Here is a 19912-nt window from a genome sequence, read left to right on the forward strand (position 1 = left end):
CGCACGCTTGTGCATGGCCTTGCACACCCCACGTGTTTTCACAGTCTTGCACACCCGTGCACACTCTCGCACGCCCCGCACGCTCCTGCCCAGCCCCGCGTGCTCTTGCACACACCCTGCAAGCCCTCACTGGCTCCATGTGTTCTTGCACACCCCTCGTGCGCTCACCCAGCCCTGTGTACTCTGCACGCTGTCGCACGCTCCGCACGGCCTTGCACACCCAGCGCGCTCTCCCCCAGCCCTGCACGCTCCTGCACGCTCTTACACGCTCCTGCACGCTCTTACACACTCCTGCATGCTGTTACACACTCCTGCACGCTCTTGCACGCTCCATGCGTACTTGCACACACACCCCCCCGTGCGTTCTCGCCCAGCCCCGCACCACAGCGTGACCTCCTGGGGGGCTGCAGCCCTTGCCCCCCCCCCCCCCCGATCCCTCCTCCCCGGGGGTCCGGGCTCAGCCCTGGGTTGTCTCGGCAGGGTCCGGCCCGGGATGCTGCGTGGAGCTGAGCACTGAGGCGGGCGCCATGGGGCGCGCGTGGTAGCCCCCCGCCGTGGCCCCCCCGCGCGTGGCACCGGTGGCGGAGCCCACTCGGTCGGTGCTGAGCGCTCCTTGATGGAATTGCGGTGAATGGAACAGAAGCCCAGCACCCTGGACCCGCTGTCGGAGCCAGAGGACACCCGGTGAGCCCCCCGGCCCCGTGCCACGCTGGCGCTGCAGCCCCCTCCGCCCCCACTGTCGCTGTGTCCCACCTGTCCCCATGTGTCCCCGTGCCACGTACATACTAATGCCCCGTGTGTCCCTGTGCGTCCCTGCGTAGCCGTGTACATGTCCGTGCCCCGTGTGTCCCCGTGCCCTGTGCATCCCGACGCCTTGTGTGTCTCCAAGTGTCCCCATGCCCGGTGCATCCCCATGCCCCGTGTGTCCCCGTTTGATCCCGTGCCCTGGGTGCCCTCCTGCACCCCTGTGCCCCACATGTCCCCATGTATGACCAGGCCCAGCGTGTCCCCCATGTATCTCCACGTCCCATGTCTCCCCGTGTCCCGTGTGTCCCCGTGCCCTGTGTGTCCCACTGCCTGGTTTGTCCCTGTGCGTCCCCATGCTCTGGGTGCCCCCTTGCACCCCTGTGCCCCACATGTCCCCACACATGCCCATGGCCACTGTCCCCCCACATGTCCCCGTGCCCAGTGTGTCCCCATGCCTGGTGTGTCCCCACGCCTCGCCGGGTGTCCCCCAGCCCTGTGCGTCCCCGTGGCCCAAGGTGTCCCCGTGCCCGGTTTTTCCCCATGCCCCGGGTGCCTCCCTGTTCCCCACATGTCCCCACACCCCCGTTCCCCCCCCAACTCGTGCCCCCCCCGCGGGGGCCTCTCCCAGCCCTCCCCTTCCCCGCCCGGGGCCCCTCGGGCCACCCTGTCCCGGGGCTATTTCGGGCGGGCCGCCCGCTCTCACGTGCCCCGGGGGGAGCCAGGCCCGGGGTCACCTTGGGATGGAGCCGGGGACCCCCCCCCCCCCCCTCCCATCCGCGCCGTGGGACCCCCCCCCCCCCCCCCCCCCGGGTGCGGCCCCCGCCCCCCCGCAGGTGCCCGTCCCCGCGGCATCGGCCCCCGCCCCTGGGCCCCGCCCCCTGCGGCGGCTCCGCCAATGGGCGGGTGCCGTGCGGGCGCGGCGCGGACCCCCGCCGCCAGCCATTGGCTGGGCCCCGCTGATGTCACTTCCCCGCTGAGCCAAAAGGACATTTTGTCTTTGACTGTGAATGAGCCCCTCCCCCCACTCAGCCCCCCCGCCCCTCCCCCACCTCCTGCCCCTCCCCCACCCGCCACCCTTTCCCGTCCCCTCCCTCCCTTCCCCTCTCCCCCCCCCCCCCAACTCCCCCAGCTCCACCCCCCCCCCTCCGCTTCGTTTCCCCCCAGCCCCCCCCGGACGATGCTGTGTCCTGTTTCGGGGTCCCCAGCGCCCCCCCCCTCACCCCACACCCGTGGCCCCCTGCCCCGACCCCACAGGTGGCATCGTCCCTTCCCGGGACCCCCAAGCGAGGGGTGCCACGTCTCAGCTGCGGGCGGGGTGGATGGGGGGAGTGGGGGGGTCAGGGGAGGCTGGAGGGGGGGGGGGGCGCTACGGGCACCCTCCCAGCCTGGCCCCCTCCCGCAGGTGGCTGGATGGCAAGCGCAAAAGAAAGAGCAGCCAATGTTTGGTGAAGAGCAGCATGTCAGGTACGGGCTCCCCCCCCCCGGCACTGCCGGGCACCATGGCATCCCCCGGGCACCCCGTGTCCCTAACGGGCACCCCAGTGTCCCCCGGGCGCCCTGTGTCCCCCAGGCACCCCGTGTCCCTTACAGGTACCGCAGTGTCCCCCGGGTGCCCTGTGTCCCTGCCAGGCATTCCTGGGTTCCCTGGGCACCCCGTGTCCCTGCTGGGCACCCCGGGGTTCCCTGGGCACCCCGTGTCCCTGCCAGGGACCCCACGGTTCCCTGGACACCCCGTGTCCCTGCCGGGCACCCCAGGGTTCCCCGAGTGCCCCATGTCCCTGACAGGCACCGTTGGGTCCCTTGGGCACCCCATGTCCGTGCTGGGGACCCCGTGGTTCCCTGGGCATCCGGTGTCCCTGCTGGGCACCCCGGGGTCCCCCAGGTGCCCCGCATTTCTTCTGGGCATTCCTGGGTCCCCTGGGTGCCACATGTCCTTTCTGGGCACCCCAGAGTCCCCCTGGTGCCCCACATTCCTTCTGGGCATTCCAGGGTCCCCCTGGGCACCCCCTGTTCATGCCAGGCACCCCATCTCCTTGCTGGGCACCCCAGGGTCCCCCTGGGCACCCCACATCCTCACTGGCTTCCACAGGCACCACATCTCCTGCCTGCATCCCATGGGCATCCCGGGGTCCCCCGGCAACCCCATGTCCCCGCTGGGCATCCCGGGAACCCCATGTCCTTGCAGGGTCCCACGGGCACCCCACTCTCCTGCCCGACACCCCCCCCCCCCAGGCACCCCACACCCCTGCAGGGTCCCCAGCACCCCCCCATCCCCGTCCCCGCGGGGTGCCCGTCCCCCTCCGTGTCCGTGGATCGGGCCGGGGCGGCGCTATCGGGGCCGGCAGCACCCTGGGGTGGGAGATAAGGGGGGCCCGGCCGGGCGCTGCCCCCCCAGCCCTGCCCCATTCCCCGGCGGGGAGCGGCCGGCGCCGGCGGGATCCTGCCGGGCGGGAGGAGGGGCCGGTGGGGGGACCGAGGCGTCCGGCTCCCAGCCCATCCCCCCCCCTTCCCGCACCCTTCCCCATCCTGGGGAAAGGGTGGCGGGGGGGGGGGAAACGTGGGGCCCCCCTGCATCCGGCACCCACAGGGCGCCAGGGTGGGCTCTCAGGGCCCCCACGGCTGGGTTTGTTCCATCCCGGGGGGGGCGTGGGGATCCCGGGGTGGTGGGGACACACACACACACACCCCCCCCCGCCCCGTGCATGGTGGGTGTTCTGTGCCTCAGTTTCCCCGTGAAGCCGGGGAGGGGGAGGGGGGGGCAGGGATTGGGGGGCTGGTCCCCGGGCTGCCAGGCTGGGGGACCCCGGACAATAGCGGGGACAGTGGGCCATTGTGTGCCCGGGGGGACAGGGACGCCCCCCCGCAGCCGGCTGGGGAGCTGGATAATGGGAGCTTTATTGCTGCGGGGGGCTCCGGCAGCCCCCCTACACACCCCACCCCCCCACAGCCGTTAACCCTTCCCGTGCCGGGGCTGCCTGTGGCGGGGTGGGGGGCAGCAGCAGGGCTGGGGGCAGATGCTGCCTTGGGGGGAAACTGAGGCACAAGGGGGGCTCAGTGGGGGGGGTGGGGGGTGTCCCGAAGGTCCCTGACGTGGGGTGCCCTGGGGGTCCCTGACGCGGGGTGTCCCTCAGGGTACATCCCTAGTTACCTGGACAAAGATGAACAGTGCGTGGTGTGCGGGGACAAAGCCACCGGCTACCACTACCGCTGCATCACCTGCGAGGGCTGCAAGGTGAGAGGGCAGGGGGTGGGGCTGGGGGGGAGGCAGGGAGGGGAGAGGGGTCTCATCGGGGCTCACCGTGTCCTGTCTGTGTGTCCCCGTCCCCCCCAGGGCTTTTTCCGTCGGACCATCCAGAAGAACCTGCATCCCACCTACTCCTGCAAGTACGATGGCTGCTGCGTCATCGACAAGATCACCCGCAACCAGTGCCAGCTCTGCCGCTTCAAGAAGTGCATCTCCGTGGGCATGGCCATGGACCGTGAGTGCGAGGGGGGGGGGGTCGTCAGGGAGGGAGGGGGGGCACCTGCTGCTGCCATGGGGGTCCCGGCACGGCCGGCGGTACCCGGTGCCACACCAGGACCAAGCTGGGGTGCCATGGCGTAGGGTGCCATGGTGTGGGATGCCATGGCGTGGGATGCCCGCCAAGGTGTGGCAGGGGGGGGTCCCGGCTGACCCCGGTGGCGGGGGGGGGGGGGTGTTGTTCCCGGCAGTGGTGCTGGATGATTCGAAGCGGGTAGCGAAGCGGAAGCTGATCGAGGAGAACCGGGAGCGGCGGCGGAAGGAGGAGATGATCAAGTCGCTGCAGCATCGCCCCAACCCCAGCGCGGAGGAGTGGGAGCTGATCCACGTGGTGACGGAGGCCCATCGCAGCACCAACGCCCAGGGCAGCCACTGGAAGCAGAAGCGGAAATTCCTGGTGAGGGCACGGGGCGGGGGGTGCCCGTCACCACCCCGGATCCCCCCACCCCACCCCAGCCGGTGGCAGCTGAGCACCCGCACACTCGGTGCACGCGTGGCGGGCAGTGCTCGTGGTGCCCCGGCACCGGGGGGGGGGCGGTTAGAGCGGAGGTGGGGGGGGGGGGTGTTTGGGACGTCACCCGGTGTCCTTGAGCTCGTCACCCCTGGAGGGTTAAGGGGTGAGCGGTGACCGAAGGGGACAGCTGTGCCCTGCGGGGTGGCCCTGTCCCCGTCCCTGTCCCCGTCCCCGCAGCGCTGCTGGCACACAGCTCCCTCTCCTGGCTGCTGCCCCCAGCCCTGCCTCGCTTTCCCCCACCATGACAACGGGGGGGGGGGGGGGGGGCGTGTCCCGGGGTGGTGGGGGGGGGACATGACACGGTCACACCACACACACACACACACACACACCCAAACCCCACCGCCTGTCCCCCGCAGCCCGAGGACATTGGCCAGTCGCCCATGGCCTCCATGCCCGACGGGGACAAAGTCGACCTGGAGGCGTTCAGCGAGTTTACAAAAATCATCACCCCGGCCATCACCCGCGTGGTCGACTTTGCCAAAAAACTGCCCATGTTTTCGGAGGTGAGAAAGGGGGGGATCCGGGAGGGTTGGGGACACAGCAGTTGTGTGTGTGTGTGTGTCCGTCCGTCCGTCCGTCCCACCGGCTTCAATGACATCCTTTCGTCCCCCCCGTCCCCGTCCCCCCACCGTCTCAGCTGCCTTGCGAAGACCAGATCATCCTGCTGAAGGGCTGCTGCATGGAGATCATGTCGCTGCGGGCGGCCGTGCGCTACGACCCCGAGAGCGAGACGCTGACGCTGAGCGGGGAGATGGCCGTCAAGCGGGAGCAGCTCAAGAACGGCGGCCTCGGCGTCGTCTCCGACGCCATCTTCGACCTGGGCAAGTCCCTCTCTGCCTTCAACCTGGACGACACCGAGGTGGCCCTGCTCCAGGCCGTGCTGCTCATGTCCTCAGGTAGCGGTGGCCGCCTCCACCCCCTCACTGGGGATGCTGGGGGGGGGGGGCGGGAAATGGGGTGGGCACCCCAGTGTCCAGGGAGCCGTAAGGGTGCATGGGGTGGGCACCCCGATGCCCAGAGCCCCCAGCAGCTTGGGGGTGCGTTGGGTGGGCACCCCGCTACCCAGACCCCCCAGCAGCTTGGGGGTGCGTTGGGTGGGCACCCTGATGCCAGAGTTCCCAGCAGCCTGGGGATGCATTGGGTAGACTCCCCGATGCCCGGACCCCCAGCAGCTTGGTGGTGTGTTGGGTGGGCACCCCAATGCCCAGAACCCTCAGCATTTTGGGGATGTTTTGGGTGGGCACCCTGATGCCCAGACCCGCCACCATCTTGGGGGTATGTTGGGTGGGCACCCTGGGAAAACTGTGGCCCCCCCCCCCCGGCTTTGGGGGGATACAGGGTGGGCACCCCAGTGCCCAGAGAGCCGTAAGGGTGCATGGGGTGGTCACCCTGATGCCCAGAACCCCCAGGATGCACCCAGGATTGGGTGGGCACCCAGGGGAAACTGTGCCCCACTGGTTTTGGGGGAAAGTGGGGTGAGCACCCTAATTCCCAGTGCCCTGGGGAGCCATGCCAGGCTGTGGTGGGGGGGATATGGGGTGGGCACCCTAATCCCCAGCTCCTTGGGAGCATGGAGTGGGCACCCTAATCCCGAGTGCTGCATCTTGGGGGTGAAAGGAGGGGGGGCATCTTAATCCCCAGTGCCCAGGAACGTGGGGTGGGGACTTTAGTCCCCAGTGCCACAACCTGGGGGTACAAGGGGGGGGACACGACACGACCCTAATCCCCAGAACCCCAGGAGCATGGGGTGAGGACCCTAATCCTGAGTGTCACAGCCGGGGGGGGAGAGGGGGGCACCCTAATCCCTGGTTCCTGGGAGCACGGGGCGCATGGAGTGAGCGCCTCCATGTCGCGGGCAGCCCTGCCCAGGCTTCACGAGGGGTCTCCAGGGTGGGCACCCCGACACTTAGAGGGGGTGGTGTGTGGGGCAGGCCAGCCTTGCGGGAGGTGAAACCCCCTCGGATGCCCGACTGCCTTGTGCCCGCAGACCGGACGGGGCTGATCTGCGTGGAGAAGATCGAGAAGTGCCAGGAGACGTACCTGCTGGCCTTCGAGCACTACATCAACTACCGCAAACACAACATTCCCCACTTCTGGCCCAAGCTGCTGATGAAGGTGACGGATCTGCGGATGATCGGCGCCTGCCACGCCAGCCGCTTCCTGCACATGAAGGTGGAGTGTCCCACCGAGCTCTTCCCCCCCCTCTTCCTCGAGGTCTTCGAGGACCAGGAGGTGTAGGGCTGCCACCCCCCCTTACCCCCCCCCCCCCTCCTCAATGCCCCCCCCACCTTACCCCTGCTCTGCCCACTCTCCCCCCCTCCTCCAAATTTTTTCTTATCCCTACCCCCTCCCCAACAAGGGGTGAGGGGGGGGGGGGGGAAGGGATGCTGCGCCCAGGTTGGGGGGGTCCCGCTGTGCCCCCCTCCCCCTCGCCGCCCCCCCGCGCCCCAGGACTTGACGAATTTTGTTTGTTTGCACAGGGAAGGGCCCCGACGGTCGAGCGTTTCCTTTATTGTCCTTCTCTTCTTAGATTATTATTTTTTAAGCATTTATTTCCCTCCCTGAGAGGCTAAAATATTAAACTAACTGCACTTTGGAAGGAGAGAGGAGGAGGAGGAGGAGGAGGAGGAGGAGGAGGAGGAAGAGCAGAGGAGAGGAGAGGAGGGGGCTCTGGGCTGCACAGGGAGAGGCTGCCCCAGCCGGGGGGGTCACGGCCACATGCACTTTTGGCCAAGCAGCGGCGAGGGGGCCGGGGGGGGGGGGTCCAGGACCCCCCCAATAGCGGGGTGGGGGGCACGGGGGGGCACAGCGGAGGCTAGGGGGACCCCAGCCCATAGGGGCACAGGGCTGGTGACCCCCTCCACCTACTGGCCTCTGGGTCTGCCCCGGCTGGGGTGCCCCCCCCAACCCTGCACCCCCTGTTTTCCCCAAATTCGGGGCCAGATTCGGGGCTTTGGTTTTCTCTGTCTTTTTTTTTTGGGCTGAGAGGAGACAATTTTGTGCCAAGCGCCGGCAGACGGTGGGCGCTGCAGGACACTGGGGGGGGGTCTTGAGGACCCGCTGCGGCTGCCCCCCCCCCCCCACCCCCACCTTTTCCGTTGTCCTTTTTTTTGTTGTTGTTTTTTCCCCCTCGTCCTCGTGGGTTTATTTGTCGTGTCCGTCAGGAGTTGCAATGGCCCCGGAGGTGCTGGCAGGGGGGGGGGGGCAGCGGGTGCCCCCCCGGGACCCCACACGGCCCCCACTGCACTACTGCCCCGGCCCCCAGCAGCAGCACTTCGGGGGGGGCTGCACCCCCCAACCACTCCCCTGCTCCCGGGGGGGGCTGGGCTGCGGCAGGGGCCGGTGGGGGGTCCTGGGGGGGGGGGGTCCCAGCTCAGTGGGGGGGCAGGGCTGCGGCAGGGGCACCCGGGAATGGTTTTATCACCTTCCCCCCCCCCCCCCCAGTTTAGGTTTGTGAATTTTTTCTTACCTCAGGCGGAGGCCGAGGGGGGGGGCGCGGGCCGGGGGGGGGCTGGCGAGGCAGGCAGCCTGCCGGGCCCACCTAAGCTAATATATATATATATATATAAATATATATAAAATATATAATTTTTGTAATTAAAAAAAAAATCTTTTTACGGGTCGTTTAAAAGCAGAAATCCCAACATGAGACACTTCCCCCCCCCTGCCACCAGGCATGGGGGGGCTGGGCCGGGCCCCCCGCCGCACCCCGGCACCCCCTCACATGGGGGGGGTCGTGTCTGGGGGCCCTGCCGGACCCCCTGCAGCCGGGCCGGGGGGGTGCAGTGGGGCTGTGGGGTGGCAGGGCCGTGGCACCCCTGGGTGCCCTCGCGGCTGGGGGGGGGGGGGGGGAGGGGGGGGTTGCAGTGCCCTCGGGCCCCCCGCCGCAGGGCCAGCATTGCAATTGGTGCAAAATGTCTTAAACTCTCACCCCGGGTGCCCGGCGCTGGGGGGGTCCTGGCACGGCCCCCAGCGGGCACAGCTCCACTGGCACCAGCACGGGTTGTGCAATAGGAGCCGGTGCCAGGAAACACTAACGCCCGCGCTGGGGGGGGGGGGGGGGCGGCGCAGGGTTTGGGGATTCATCCCCCCCCCCCCCCGACTCCAGCAGCACCGGCCCCCCCGCTGCCCACCATCCAGCGCCGGCCTTAACACGTGCCTTCGGGCCGGGGCTGCAGCCCCCCACGGCACGGCGATGCCCGTGCCATGCTGGTGCAAGGCCATGCACGCTGGAGCGATGCTCGTGCCGTGGCCACGCCGTGCCAGCGCGGTGGCCGTGCACGCTGGTGCGGTGGCCACGCCGTGTGCCGGTGCGATCTCTGTGCGTGCCGGTGCGGTGCCGTGGCCACGGGATGCCCGTGTGTGTCCGTGCACGGTCCATGTGACGCCGTGCGCTGCCCGCACGCTGCCCGCATGGGGCAGAGCTGTCATGGGATGTGTCTTAAGCAGCAAACGTGACCCCCCCGCCCACCCCCCCAAACACACACACACACCCCCCTCCCCGCAGCTGGGTGTGGGACACACACACACACACACACACACCCCCCCCGGGGCGGCTTGTCCTGGGTTGGGGGGGCACAGCCCGGCCCCGCTCACCCTGCACGCCCTCGCACTCCCCCCCCACCCCGTGCCCCCCCCGGGCCGCTCCCTCTCGTCTCCGTCTCGCGTCGCCATCGCACGTCCAGCATCAGCCCCGGCTTCGCCTGGGGGGGCAGGACCGGTGCCCCCCACCCCACTCCCCCCCCCCGCCCTTGCCTCCACCTCCCAGCCCCCCTCCGGGCCATCCCCATCCTCGCGTTCCCCGTCCCCCGTCCCCCCCCCCCCCCCCAAGCACATACCTCATGGCTCCCGGAGCTGCCCCCTGCCCAGGGCCGCGTCGAGCCCCCCCGGCATGTCCCGGCACGGCTTGGCACGTCCTGGCACGGCGCGGGGTCCCCCCGACTATGCATGGTGCCGCGGTGGCAGCGGGGGCCGCGGCCAGCGTCGCTGAATGTAGGGCGCGGGTCTGGGGGGGGGGACGGGGGTGGGGGGAGGTTGGGGCGGGGGGGGAACCGCTGAGCTCCGTGACAATCACAGTCTGTGACGTGCGATTTTAAACCCTTTTGTGTTTTGGTCAGGATTTTAAAGAAAGATATTTTTATGGTAATTGTTGCTGGTCTATTTTACTATATATTTATGTAATAAATATATGATGAAAAAAAAAAAAAAAAACACAACCGAACCCAACCAAACACCCCCCCCTCCCCCCCCAGCTCGGCTGGATCCAGTCTCTGCTTTCCACCGCTGGCTGCCGGAGTGGGGGGGACCGGGGCAGGGGGGACACCCCACCCACCCCCCCCGCCGGTGCTGTCAGTGGAGCTGTGGGACTGGTGCCCAATTTGGTGGGGGGATCCTGGCGCCCACTTGGGGGGTGGCAGCCCCCCCCTCCCAGGAGTCCAGCAGGTGCCGTGGGGTTCGTGCTGCCCCTCAGGGGGTTCGTGTGTGTGTGTGGGCGCGCGCCCCCCCCCCTCTTCACCCGCAGTGCTATGTACAGGGGTGGCGGGTGCTTGGTGGGGGGGTGAGGGGGTCCTTTAGGGCCCTACTGGGCGTCGATGCGGAAGGAGAGGAGCTTCTCGGAGTGGAGGTTGTTGAGGGTGCGGAGGTCCGGCAGCTTCAGCAGCAGCTTGGTGAACCGCGAGGTCTCCGCCGGGTGCGTCTTCAGCACCAGCGCGCGCAGGGCACGGATCAGCGTCTCCTGCAGCTGCTCCACCGACGCCGTGTCCTCCATGCCCGAGCGGTCTGCGGGGACGGGGCGTCAGCAGGAGAGTGGTGACACCCCCCAACCCTGAAAACACACACACACACACCCCCCCACACACACACCCCCCGTATCGCCCCAGCTCCCACCTGCCGAGACCAGGACGACGGCGGTGAAGAGCCCCAGCTCCTCGTCGGTGAGGTCCAGGGCGCTGAGCTTCTCGCTGAACTCGAACATGGAGCTGAGGAGGTCGCCCATGCCCATGCCCCACAGCTCCTCCAGGCTGTACTTCGTCCGGCTCATGAACGTCACCGTTTGCTCCTTCACGTCGAAGAGCGAGGCGAAGCGAACCATCAGCACCTGCGGCACACGCGGCATCACTGGCACCGGAGCACCATGCCACACCGAAGGGCATCCTGCGGTGCTGTGGGCTACTGTGCGATGCCGTGGGGCACCGTGCTGGGCTCTGCTCCATGCCATGGCTCCCACACCATGGGGCACCGTACAATGCTGTGGGGCTCCATGTTGGTCTGTGGGGCACTGTGCAATGCCATGGGGCACCGTACCGGGCCGTGCTCCATGGCACAGCTCCCACGCCATGGGGCACTGTGCAATGCCATGGGGCGCCATGCAATGCTGTGGGGCTCTGTGCCAGTCTGTGGGGCATTATGCAATGCTGTGGGGCACCATACAATGCCATGGGGCTCCACGCCATGGGGAACTATGCAATGTTGTAGGGGCAAGGTGCCCATGCTGTGGGGCTCCATGCTGGTCTGTGGGGCACTGTGCAATGCCATGGGGCACCATACTGGGCTGTGGGGCACTGTGCTGGGCCGTGCTCCATGCCACGGCTCCCACACCATGGGGCACCGTGCTGCTCCGTGGGGCTCCATGCTGGTCTATGGGGCAGCGTGCAATGCCGTGGGGCTCCATGCTGGTCTATGGGGCAGCGTGCAATGCCGTGGAGCACCGTGCCCTCCGTTGAGTCCCGGGGACGTACCTCGAAGGTGCCAGCCTTGAGCAGGGTGACCTGGTCGTGCTGGGAGAGGGCCTGGAAGCCGGGAATGTGCTTGGCGAACTCGACCACCTCGCGGACGGCGGGGGTGAAGCTGAGGGAAAAATCCTCCCAGATCTCCTGCACCGAGCGCCCGCTGCGGCCGGGGGGGTGGCTGTTCATGGGGCAGGCCTGCGGGCGACGGCACGGCTCAGCCCGGCGCCGCGGGGCTCCCCCGGCCCCGCCGCCGCGGCACGGACAAGGCGATTAGTGCGATTAGCGGCTAAAAATACCCGGGGAGGGGGAGCGGGAGCCCCCGGGTGCTCACCGGCAGGACGTCCTTGGTGCCGCGGGGCCAGGGGCAACCCCGCGCTGGGGGCTCGGGGTAGGCGGGGGGGCAGAGCCGGGGCTCGGGGGGGCCGGGGGCCCAGGCAGGGGGTGCGTCCCAGTGCAGGAGGCCGCTCTCGCAGGCCGGGGGGGGTCCCAGCTTGTCATGCGCGTAGACGAAGATCTCCTTGTGGGCCTTGGCCACCTGCGCGATGACGTCCTCGGTGGCCCCCCCGGGGCTGGGCGAGCGGGGGGGTGTCAGCTGCTGGGGGAACTGGGAGAAGCAGGCGGGGGGGGCCAGCGGCAGGGGGCCGGGGGGCGGTGCGCGGCCCCCACCCGGTGCCAGACCCTCGCCGGGGCCGGGCATCCCCGGCGCGGTGCTGCCCATGCCGTTCATGGCGCTCTGCATCTCCGCCAGCATCCGCTGCTTCTCCCGCTTGGGGATGCGCCCGAAGCGCACCGCTGGGGGGGGACACACTGGCGTTAGTGGGCAGCCCGGGCATGGTGACTCCCCCCCCCCCCCCCCCCCAGCCCTGCGCGATGGGGGATCTGGAGGCTGCCGGGAATGTGGCTGCATCCCTGCCCCCCCCCATCCCCGGCTTGGAGGGGATGCACAGCCCTGAGCATGGGGGTGTCCATCCCCGGAGGGGACGTACACCCCCGAGCGCAGGGACAGGGGGACATGTCCCATGGGGCATATGGGGCACCCGGTGCAGGCAGGGGGACCCAACCCTGGAGGGGACATACAGCCTTAATCACAGGGTGGACATCAGGGGGGGAGGGGACATACAGCCCAGAGCACAGTGGGGGGGAACCAGTCCCGGAGAGGACAGGCAGTGCTGACCCCGGGGGACACTCATCCCTGGAGGGGACATACAGCCCTGAGCATAGGGACAGGGGGACACATCCCTCGGGGCGTGCATGGCACCCAGTGCACGCAAGGGGACTCGACCCTGGAGGGGACGTACAGCCCTGACCATGGGGGGGGGACACCCATCCCGGGAGGGGACATGCAGCCCTGGGCACGGGGGATCCCATCCCCGGGGGGGGGAGGGGAGGATGTACAGCACTCAACATGGGGTCCTGGGTTTGGGGGGGGGTCCCAGGGGGGCCGGGGCCGAGCTCACCGTCACGGGACATGCCGACCAGCAGGCACTTCTTGAAGCGGCACTGCTGGCAGCGGTTGCGGTTGATGCGGACGATGGAGCAGTTCTCATTCTTGAGGCACTTCTTGTACTGGATGTTCTGCTGGATGCTGCGGCGGAAGAAGCCCTGCAGGGCCGGGGGAGGGGGGGGGGAGGGGTGTCACTCGGGGTCCCCCCCAGCACGGCAGGAGCTCCGTGTCACCCCGACCCCATCCCTGGTACCTTGCAGCCCTCGCAAGCATGGACGCCGTAGTGGAAGCCGGAGGCGACGTCCCCGCAGACCTTGCAGAGCAGCACCATCCCGTTCAGCTCTGCGGAGGGACAGGGGGTGAACGGGGTCCCGGAGTGCCCACCGCGGGGGGGGGGGGGGGGGGAGGTCGACCACCCACTGCCCCTCCAGTCCACCCCACTCACTGGTGACGCCGCTGCCGGCTTTGCTGGGTGAGCTGCGGCGCCGCTCGTCCACGGGGACCTGCTGCACCCCAGGGTAGTTCACCGAGGAGCCGTACGATGAGGAGGAGGAGGAGGAGGATGATGAAGGGGAGCCATCCTCACGGGGGGCCAGTGAGCCCCCACCATAGGCGCGGGAGTCCTGGAGGGAGCCGGTGGGTGACGGGGGGAAGTAGGTGGGGAAGGACTGGGAGCCGGACTGGGAGCTGCTGTTGGAGCTGTCGCTGCAGAGGGAGACGGGGCTGGTGCGGTTGGGAGAGGCGCCGCTGGAGCCCACGTAGCTGATCACGCCGCCTGCGGGCAGAGCAGCAGGGACACACATGCAGCGAGCTGCCCCGGGCTCAGCCTCCCCCGGACCGAGGTGGGGGGAGACCCCGGGAAGAGCATCATCACCCAAGGTGGGGGTCCCCGGGGGAAAGAACCCCGGATGCATCCCGGACCCATGGGTGTCACGCAGCTGGGTGGCCACACGTGCACCGCCCGCCCTGAGTCAGGCACCGCGCCTGCCAGCCGCCACGGGTGCCGTCCCCACGTGGGACGGGGACAGCTGGGTGGGCTGGGTGTGTGCCAGCGTTAGGGACACGGGCATGGCCTCCGGGAAGCGCCCGTGGGAGGAATGTGGGCTGGGAACCCCGTAACTGGGGGATCACGGCAGTTCCGCCCGCAGGCTCCCGTGGCACAGCCCCACTGCCAGCCCCACAGGTCGGGACAGAGCCCCAACGGCGCACACACACACACCCCCCCCCATGGCACCCAGAGTGGGTCACAGCCCACACCGGGGGGGGGGATGCAGCCCCCACTGCAGGGCTGGAGAAAAGGGTTGGCTTGGTTTTGAGTGGGGGGGAACCCCACAAAGGTGGGGACTAGTCCCCATGGCCAGCCCCTGGCAGAGGTCACAGCCCCCCCCTTGTCATCCCTGTGTGTGTCGTCCGTCCGCCCCCCCCCCCCAACACACGGCAGCACCAGGACACACAGCTCCGGGCCACCTGGAGGGCGACATTGGGGACACACGGGATCGCCGGGGGGACATGTGTCGCCCGCTGCACACGGTGCCATGGGAGCCAGCCTGCTCCCCCCCCCCCCCCCCCCCCCCACCCTCCTCACTGAGCCACCTCCAAAGGGGGTCACCAAATCGGGGACAGTGGGTCCTATACCCCCCCCCCAATACATTCCCCTCCTGGGGACCCCCAGCTGCTGGGACATCAAAATACTGGGGGGGTCCCCCACCCCAAAGCCCCGGGACCCCCCCACGGGGGGGGTCCCGGGGCTTTGGGGTGGGGGACCCCCCCAGGGGGTTGCAGCAGGATGTGAGGAGACATTCCCCAGCCCAAAACACCGGGATCCTCTGGGGACCCCCCCCTCCTTAAACAGCCGCCCCGCTTCCCCCCCCCCCTCCCTTCTTCGCCCCAGCTCAGGCGGCCTCACGCCGCCGCCCCACGTGCTCCAGCCGCACGTGGCCTCCCTCGGCCCCGCCCCTTCACGCTTTGCCCCGCCCCTTCCCACCCCATTGGCCGAGACGCGACGCCCCGCCCCCCTTCTCGTTGCCACGGAGACGGCTCCCCCCCCCCTCCCCTCCTCGGGGTTAGAAAGGGAGAGTGGAACGCGGCGTCCCCCACTTCCGGGTGTGACGTCACGAGGGGGGGCAGCGATGATGTCATGAGGCGGCCAATGGGCGGGGGGCGGGGCGGGGCTGCGGGGAAAACAAACTCCGCACGTGGCAGCGGCGGGGAGGGGGACACGTGCCGGGGGGGGCGGGGGACCGGGAGGGAGGGAAGAGGGGGGGGAGGGGGGGGGGCACCGCCTCCGTTTCCACCGTCCCCGTCCCTCCCGGTGCGCGTCCCCGCGCGGGGGACCCGGGCACGCGCCTCTCCGCCTCCGCCATCCACGGGCTGCCCGGTCCCCGCTGACCCGGTCCCGCCGCGCTCCCCGCCGGTGCCGCTGCCCGGGACACCCCGGTCCCGGTGCCCGCTCGTCCTGTCCCCGTGTCCTCCCCCCCGGTCCCGGTGCCCGGGACGCTCCGATGCCGCTGCCCTTCCCTCCGGTGCCCGGGACACCCCGGTCCCGGTGTCCTACTCTCCTGTCCCCGTGTCCTCCCCCCCGGTCCCGGTGCTCGGGACACCCCGATGCCGCTGCCCGTCCCTCCGGTGCCCCGGACACCCCGGTCCCGGTGCCCGCTCCTCCTGTCACGGTGTCCTACTCTCCTGTCGCGGTGCCCGGGACATCCCGGTCCCTCTGCCCGGGACGCCCCCCCGGTGCACCGATCCCGATCCCGATCCCGATCCTCACCCTTCCTACCACCCGCGTCCAATGCGTCCCGGCGTTCAGGACCCCCCGGTCCCGGTCTCCATCCCTGCGACCGGAGCGCTCCGGTGCCGGTATTCGGGTCGCCCCGGTGTCCAAAACGCCCCGGTGCCAGCGCGCATCCCTCCCTCCCTCCCTCCCGGGGACGCCCCCGCCCCGCTGCCCGATCCTTACCCCTCTATGCAGGACCGCCCGGTCCCGGTAGGAAGGAGCCCCGTTCCGGGATGCGGTCCCGGTGCGCGCATCCTGCCCGCTGGGGTGTGCAGGACCCCCCGGTCCCGGCGTCCGGACCCCTCCGACTCGCGGTCTCAGCGCGCAGCCCCCTCGCTGCGGTCCCGGTGCCCCCTTCCCGGACTCCGCTCCCGGTGCCCGCACGCTCCCGGTGCGCACGGAGGAGGAGGAGGAGGAAGGATCGGGGGGTGAGGGAGGGGTTGGGGGGGCTCCGCCGGGGCACTGACCTGTGCTGCCGGCCTCGGGGGCGGCCATCCTCGGGGGGCGCGGGAGATGCGGGGGTCGGGAGGGGGGGGGGGGGGACCGTCCCGGAGCCGAAGGGAGCCGCGCCGAGCCGTGCCGCGCCGCCGCCCGGCGAGGGCTGTTGTGCGCCCGCCGCCCGCCCCGCCGCCCGCCCGGCACCGGCCGCGGCTGCGCACTCGGCCGCACGCGGCGCCGCCGCCTCCCCCATGTGATTCCCGGGGAGAGCCTCGTGCCCCAGTGACACACTTTCCGCCGGCGGCCCCGGCCCCGCGTCGCCGCCGGGGAGACCGGGGCGCAACGGGGGGACCCCCGCGGCGGGGGCGACTCACGGACCGCCGGGACCCGCACCCGCAGCCGCACCGCCGGCGGGGACACCCGGGCGCGGCGCTGGCGGTGCTGTCACCCTGCGCTGGGGACACGGGGGGACACCTGTCACCCGGTACCGCACGGTCCCTGCAGCGGGGACACCCAAGCGTGGCACTGTCCCCCGCACCGGGGACACCCAGACACAGCACTGGCACCCCTGTCACCTTGCATGGCACTGTCCCCTGCGCCGGGGACACCCAGACACAGCACTGGCACCCCTGTCACCTTGCATGGCACTGTCCCCCGCACCGGGGACACCCAGACACAGCGCTGGCACCCCTGACACCCTGCATGGCACTGTCCCCTGCGCCGGGGACACCCAGACACAGCGCTGGCACCCCTGACACCCTGCATGGCACTGTCCCCTGCGCTGGGGACACCCAGACACAGCGCTGGCACCCCTGACACCCTGCATGGCACTGTCCCCTGCGCTGGGGACACCCAGACACAGCGCTGGCACCCCTGACACCCAGCATGGCACTGTCCCCTGCGCTGGGGACACTGGGGGACAACTGTCATCCTGCCACAGCATGGTCCCTGCAATGGGGACACCCAAGCGTGGCACTGTCCCCCACACCGGGGACACCCAGACACAGCACTGGCACCCCTGTCACCCTGCATGGCACTGTCCCCTGAATTGGGGACACATTGGCACAGCACTGTCACCCAAGCATGGCACTGTCCCCCACACTGGGGACACCCAGGCACAGCACTGGCACAGCACTGTCACCCTGCATGGCACCGTTCCCTGCACTGGGGACACTGGGGGACACCTCTCACCCAGCACAGCACAGTCCCTGCAACGGGGACACCCCAGCATGCCACCGTCCCCCACACTGGGGACACCCGAGCATGGCATTGGCACTCCTGTCAAGTTGCACAGCACTGTCCCCTGCACTGGAGACACTGGGGGACATCAGTCATCCTGCCACAGCATGGTCCCTGCGCTGGGGACACCCGGGCATAGCGCTGGCACCCCTGACACCCAGCATGGCACTGTCCCCTGCGCTGGGGACACTGGGGGACAACTGTCATCCTGCCACAGCGTGGTCCCTGCAATGGGGACACCCAAGCACGGCACTGTCCCCCGCACCGGGGACACCCGGGCACAGCACTGGCACCCCTGTCACCCTGCATGGCACTGTCCCCTGCAGCGGGGACACCCAGGCACGGTGTGGCACCGGCACCACAGGCCACCCCACGCCAGGGGTACCTGTGCCCGGCGCAGCCCCTGGCACAGCCCCAGCACACCCCACCGCGCGGCACAGCCGGACCCCTGCCCAACCAGCCCTGCTCAGCCCCCCGCTGCACCTCCCCCACATCCCCCCCCCATGTCCCCAGCGCCACCGGGGGGACGCGCTGCCCACGGCGGGTGCCCGGCGTGGCACGTGCCTGGCACTGCAGCCCAGCCTGGCCCCGCTCCCGGCTGCTGCAGGGGCTGCAGCGACGTGCTGCGCCCGGTGCCGTGGTGCCAGGGCAGAGCCACCGAGCGGATCTGGGTCACTGCACCTGGGCCAGCCCAGCCTGGTGGCACCGGGGTCTCTGTGGGATGCTCATGGCCCCACGGGGGAGGTGGAGGTGGATTTTGGGGGGGGGGGGGGGGGGGGGGGCAGCACTCTCCTGGGTGCCACGTGCCGGGTGCCGCCCTGGCCCCCAGCCAGGAGAAGGTGCAGAGCACAGACGTGCCAGCGCCAGGAAATCCTCGGAGCTAATCTCACGGGAGGGGAGGCCTCGGGCGCCCTGGCTGTGCCGGGAGCCTGCGGGGTGCCCGGCGCGGGGGGACACACCGGAGCTCTGTTCCCCAAGGACCCCCTGGCACCGTCCCTGGTGTGTGCATGGGGCTGTTCCTCGGCTGGGGACCCCCGTGGACCCCCCCACTGGGTGCTGGGGCTGCTGCGGGCTTGTGGGGCGCCCCACGGCACTGGGGCGGTGGGGACACCCTGTCACCCCGCAGGAAGTGCCCTCGCCCTGAGTCACCGGGCGGTTGCACGGTGCTGTGGCCATGCTGCAGCTGGCACCTCCGGCAGGGAGAAACCTTGGCATCTCCCGGAAGGATGTGTGGGGCCAGGCTGGCACAGAGGCCTGGGGACCCTGGGGGCCACCTAGGGACCCAGGGGGCCCTCGCTGCCACATCCCTGCTCCCGGTGGTGCAGCTGTGACCAGGCTGTCCTGATCGTGCAGGTGCCACTGGCCCCACACGGTGCCTCGTTCCCCTCCCGGCACGTTCCTGGGCTGTGACAATTAGCCGTGACTCAGCCGCTCAGAAAACAACCCCGCGCATGGTGCTGCGGCACACGGCACACGGCACACGGCACGGAGCCGGCCCCGCACAGGGATGCCCGGCTGGACCCCGCTGCTCTGCTCCCCCGGGGGTCCCCAGGGTGGGTGCAGGGCTGGGAGGAACCAGATAAGTCCTGTGGGTCCCACCGTGGGGTCCCACCGTGGGGTGCCACTCTGGGGTCCCGCTGTGGGGCTGGGACCCCGGCACAGTGGGCCGGTGCCGTGAGCAGGGTCCCCAGGCTGGGTGCAGCCGGGATACCCCAGCAGCAGGACGGGAGATACTGGCTGGGGACAGTCCCATGGGCTGCAGGGCTGGGGTGAAGGGGCCACCGAAGCCACCGGGGTGGAAGGGTGCTGCAGCCCGGCACGTGCCCGCTGTGCCCTGCGCCGCACCCTCGGTAGCCCCACGGCTGAGCCATCCCCAGTACCCTCCCAGAGGCCGGGGCTGTGCCCCAGGGAGCTCCCCGCGGGTCCCCGTGCACCCCGAGACGGCTGTGCCCATGCACCCCGAGACGGCTGTCCCTGTGCCAACCAGTCCGCGGCGCAGATGGGGCACCTCAACCCCCATCAAGGTCCCAAGGTCGTCACATGCCACCGCGCTCAGGCGCCAGGTGAGCCCTGCCCAGGGCAACGGGGGGACACACGTGTCACCCCAGCCCCTGCCACCGGCGCTGGCCTTGCCCAAGGCCAGCAGCCGGCTGTGCCCCCACCCCCTCCCGTGCCATGCCCCCCATCTGGCACCCTCTGTCTCCTCCCTGAAGCCCAGGTCCCCCCACTTCACCATCCCCCTGGGAGGGCCTGGCCCTAGCCCCCTCCCCTGCAGCGGGGACCCCACTTCCCCCCACCGGGAGAAGGAGGCAGCTGAAGAATGAGCTCGGCGGTGCCAGGGAGTGGGCGTGAGGGCCGGCGGCCGCGTGCCCCGGTGCCCGGGTTGCCGGCGGTGCCGTGCGGCCACGCCACGTGACTGCGCGCTCCGCTTGCCGGCGAACGCCTGCGTGCAGAGGGATTTATTTTTACTCCGGGTTGGCCGGGTTGTTTACCTTGTTGTACCTTT

General features: G+C 70.1%; 2 protein-coding genes across 3 annotated transcripts; one reads left to right on the plus strand and one right to left on the minus strand.

Moving 5' to 3' along the window:
- Positions 1–631: 631 nt before the first annotated feature.
- Positions 632–7022, plus strand: THRA (thyroid hormone receptor alpha). Of its 2 annotated transcripts, none has more exons than XM_074163102.1 (8): positions 632–684; positions 2150–2241; positions 3879–3979; positions 4079–4226; positions 4459–4664; positions 5141–5287; positions 5422–5680; positions 6772–7022. In XM_074163102.1, exons 1-8 carry the CDS (start codon positions 632–634, stop codon positions 7020–7022), a joined length of 1257 nt encoding a protein of 418 aa, XP_074019203.1. The 2 variants fall into 2 exon arrangements, with proteins under 2 accessions (XP_074019203.1, XP_074019205.1); XM_074163104.1 differs by having other exon boundaries at positions 2150–2211.
- Positions 7023–10362: 3340 nt separating this feature from the next.
- Positions 10363–16224, minus strand: NR1D1 (nuclear receptor subfamily 1 group D member 1). Its single transcript, XM_074163101.1, has 8 exons — positions 16197–16224; positions 13402–13731; positions 13210–13298; positions 12970–13114; positions 11844–12304; positions 11522–11707; positions 10671–10881; positions 10363–10562 (listed from the first exon to the last, which is right to left on the minus strand). The coding sequence occupies exons 1-8, from the start codon at positions 16222–16224 to the stop codon at positions 10363–10365; spliced, it is 1650 nt and encodes a 549-aa protein (XP_074019202.1).
- Positions 16225–19912: the final 3688 nt, after the last annotated feature.

This window comes from Numenius arquata, chromosome 23, assembly GCF_964106895.1.
Source record: "Numenius arquata chromosome 23, bNumArq3.hap1.1, whole genome shotgun sequence".
Lineage (NCBI taxonomy): Eukaryota > Metazoa > Chordata > Aves > Charadriiformes > Scolopacidae > Numenius > Numenius arquata.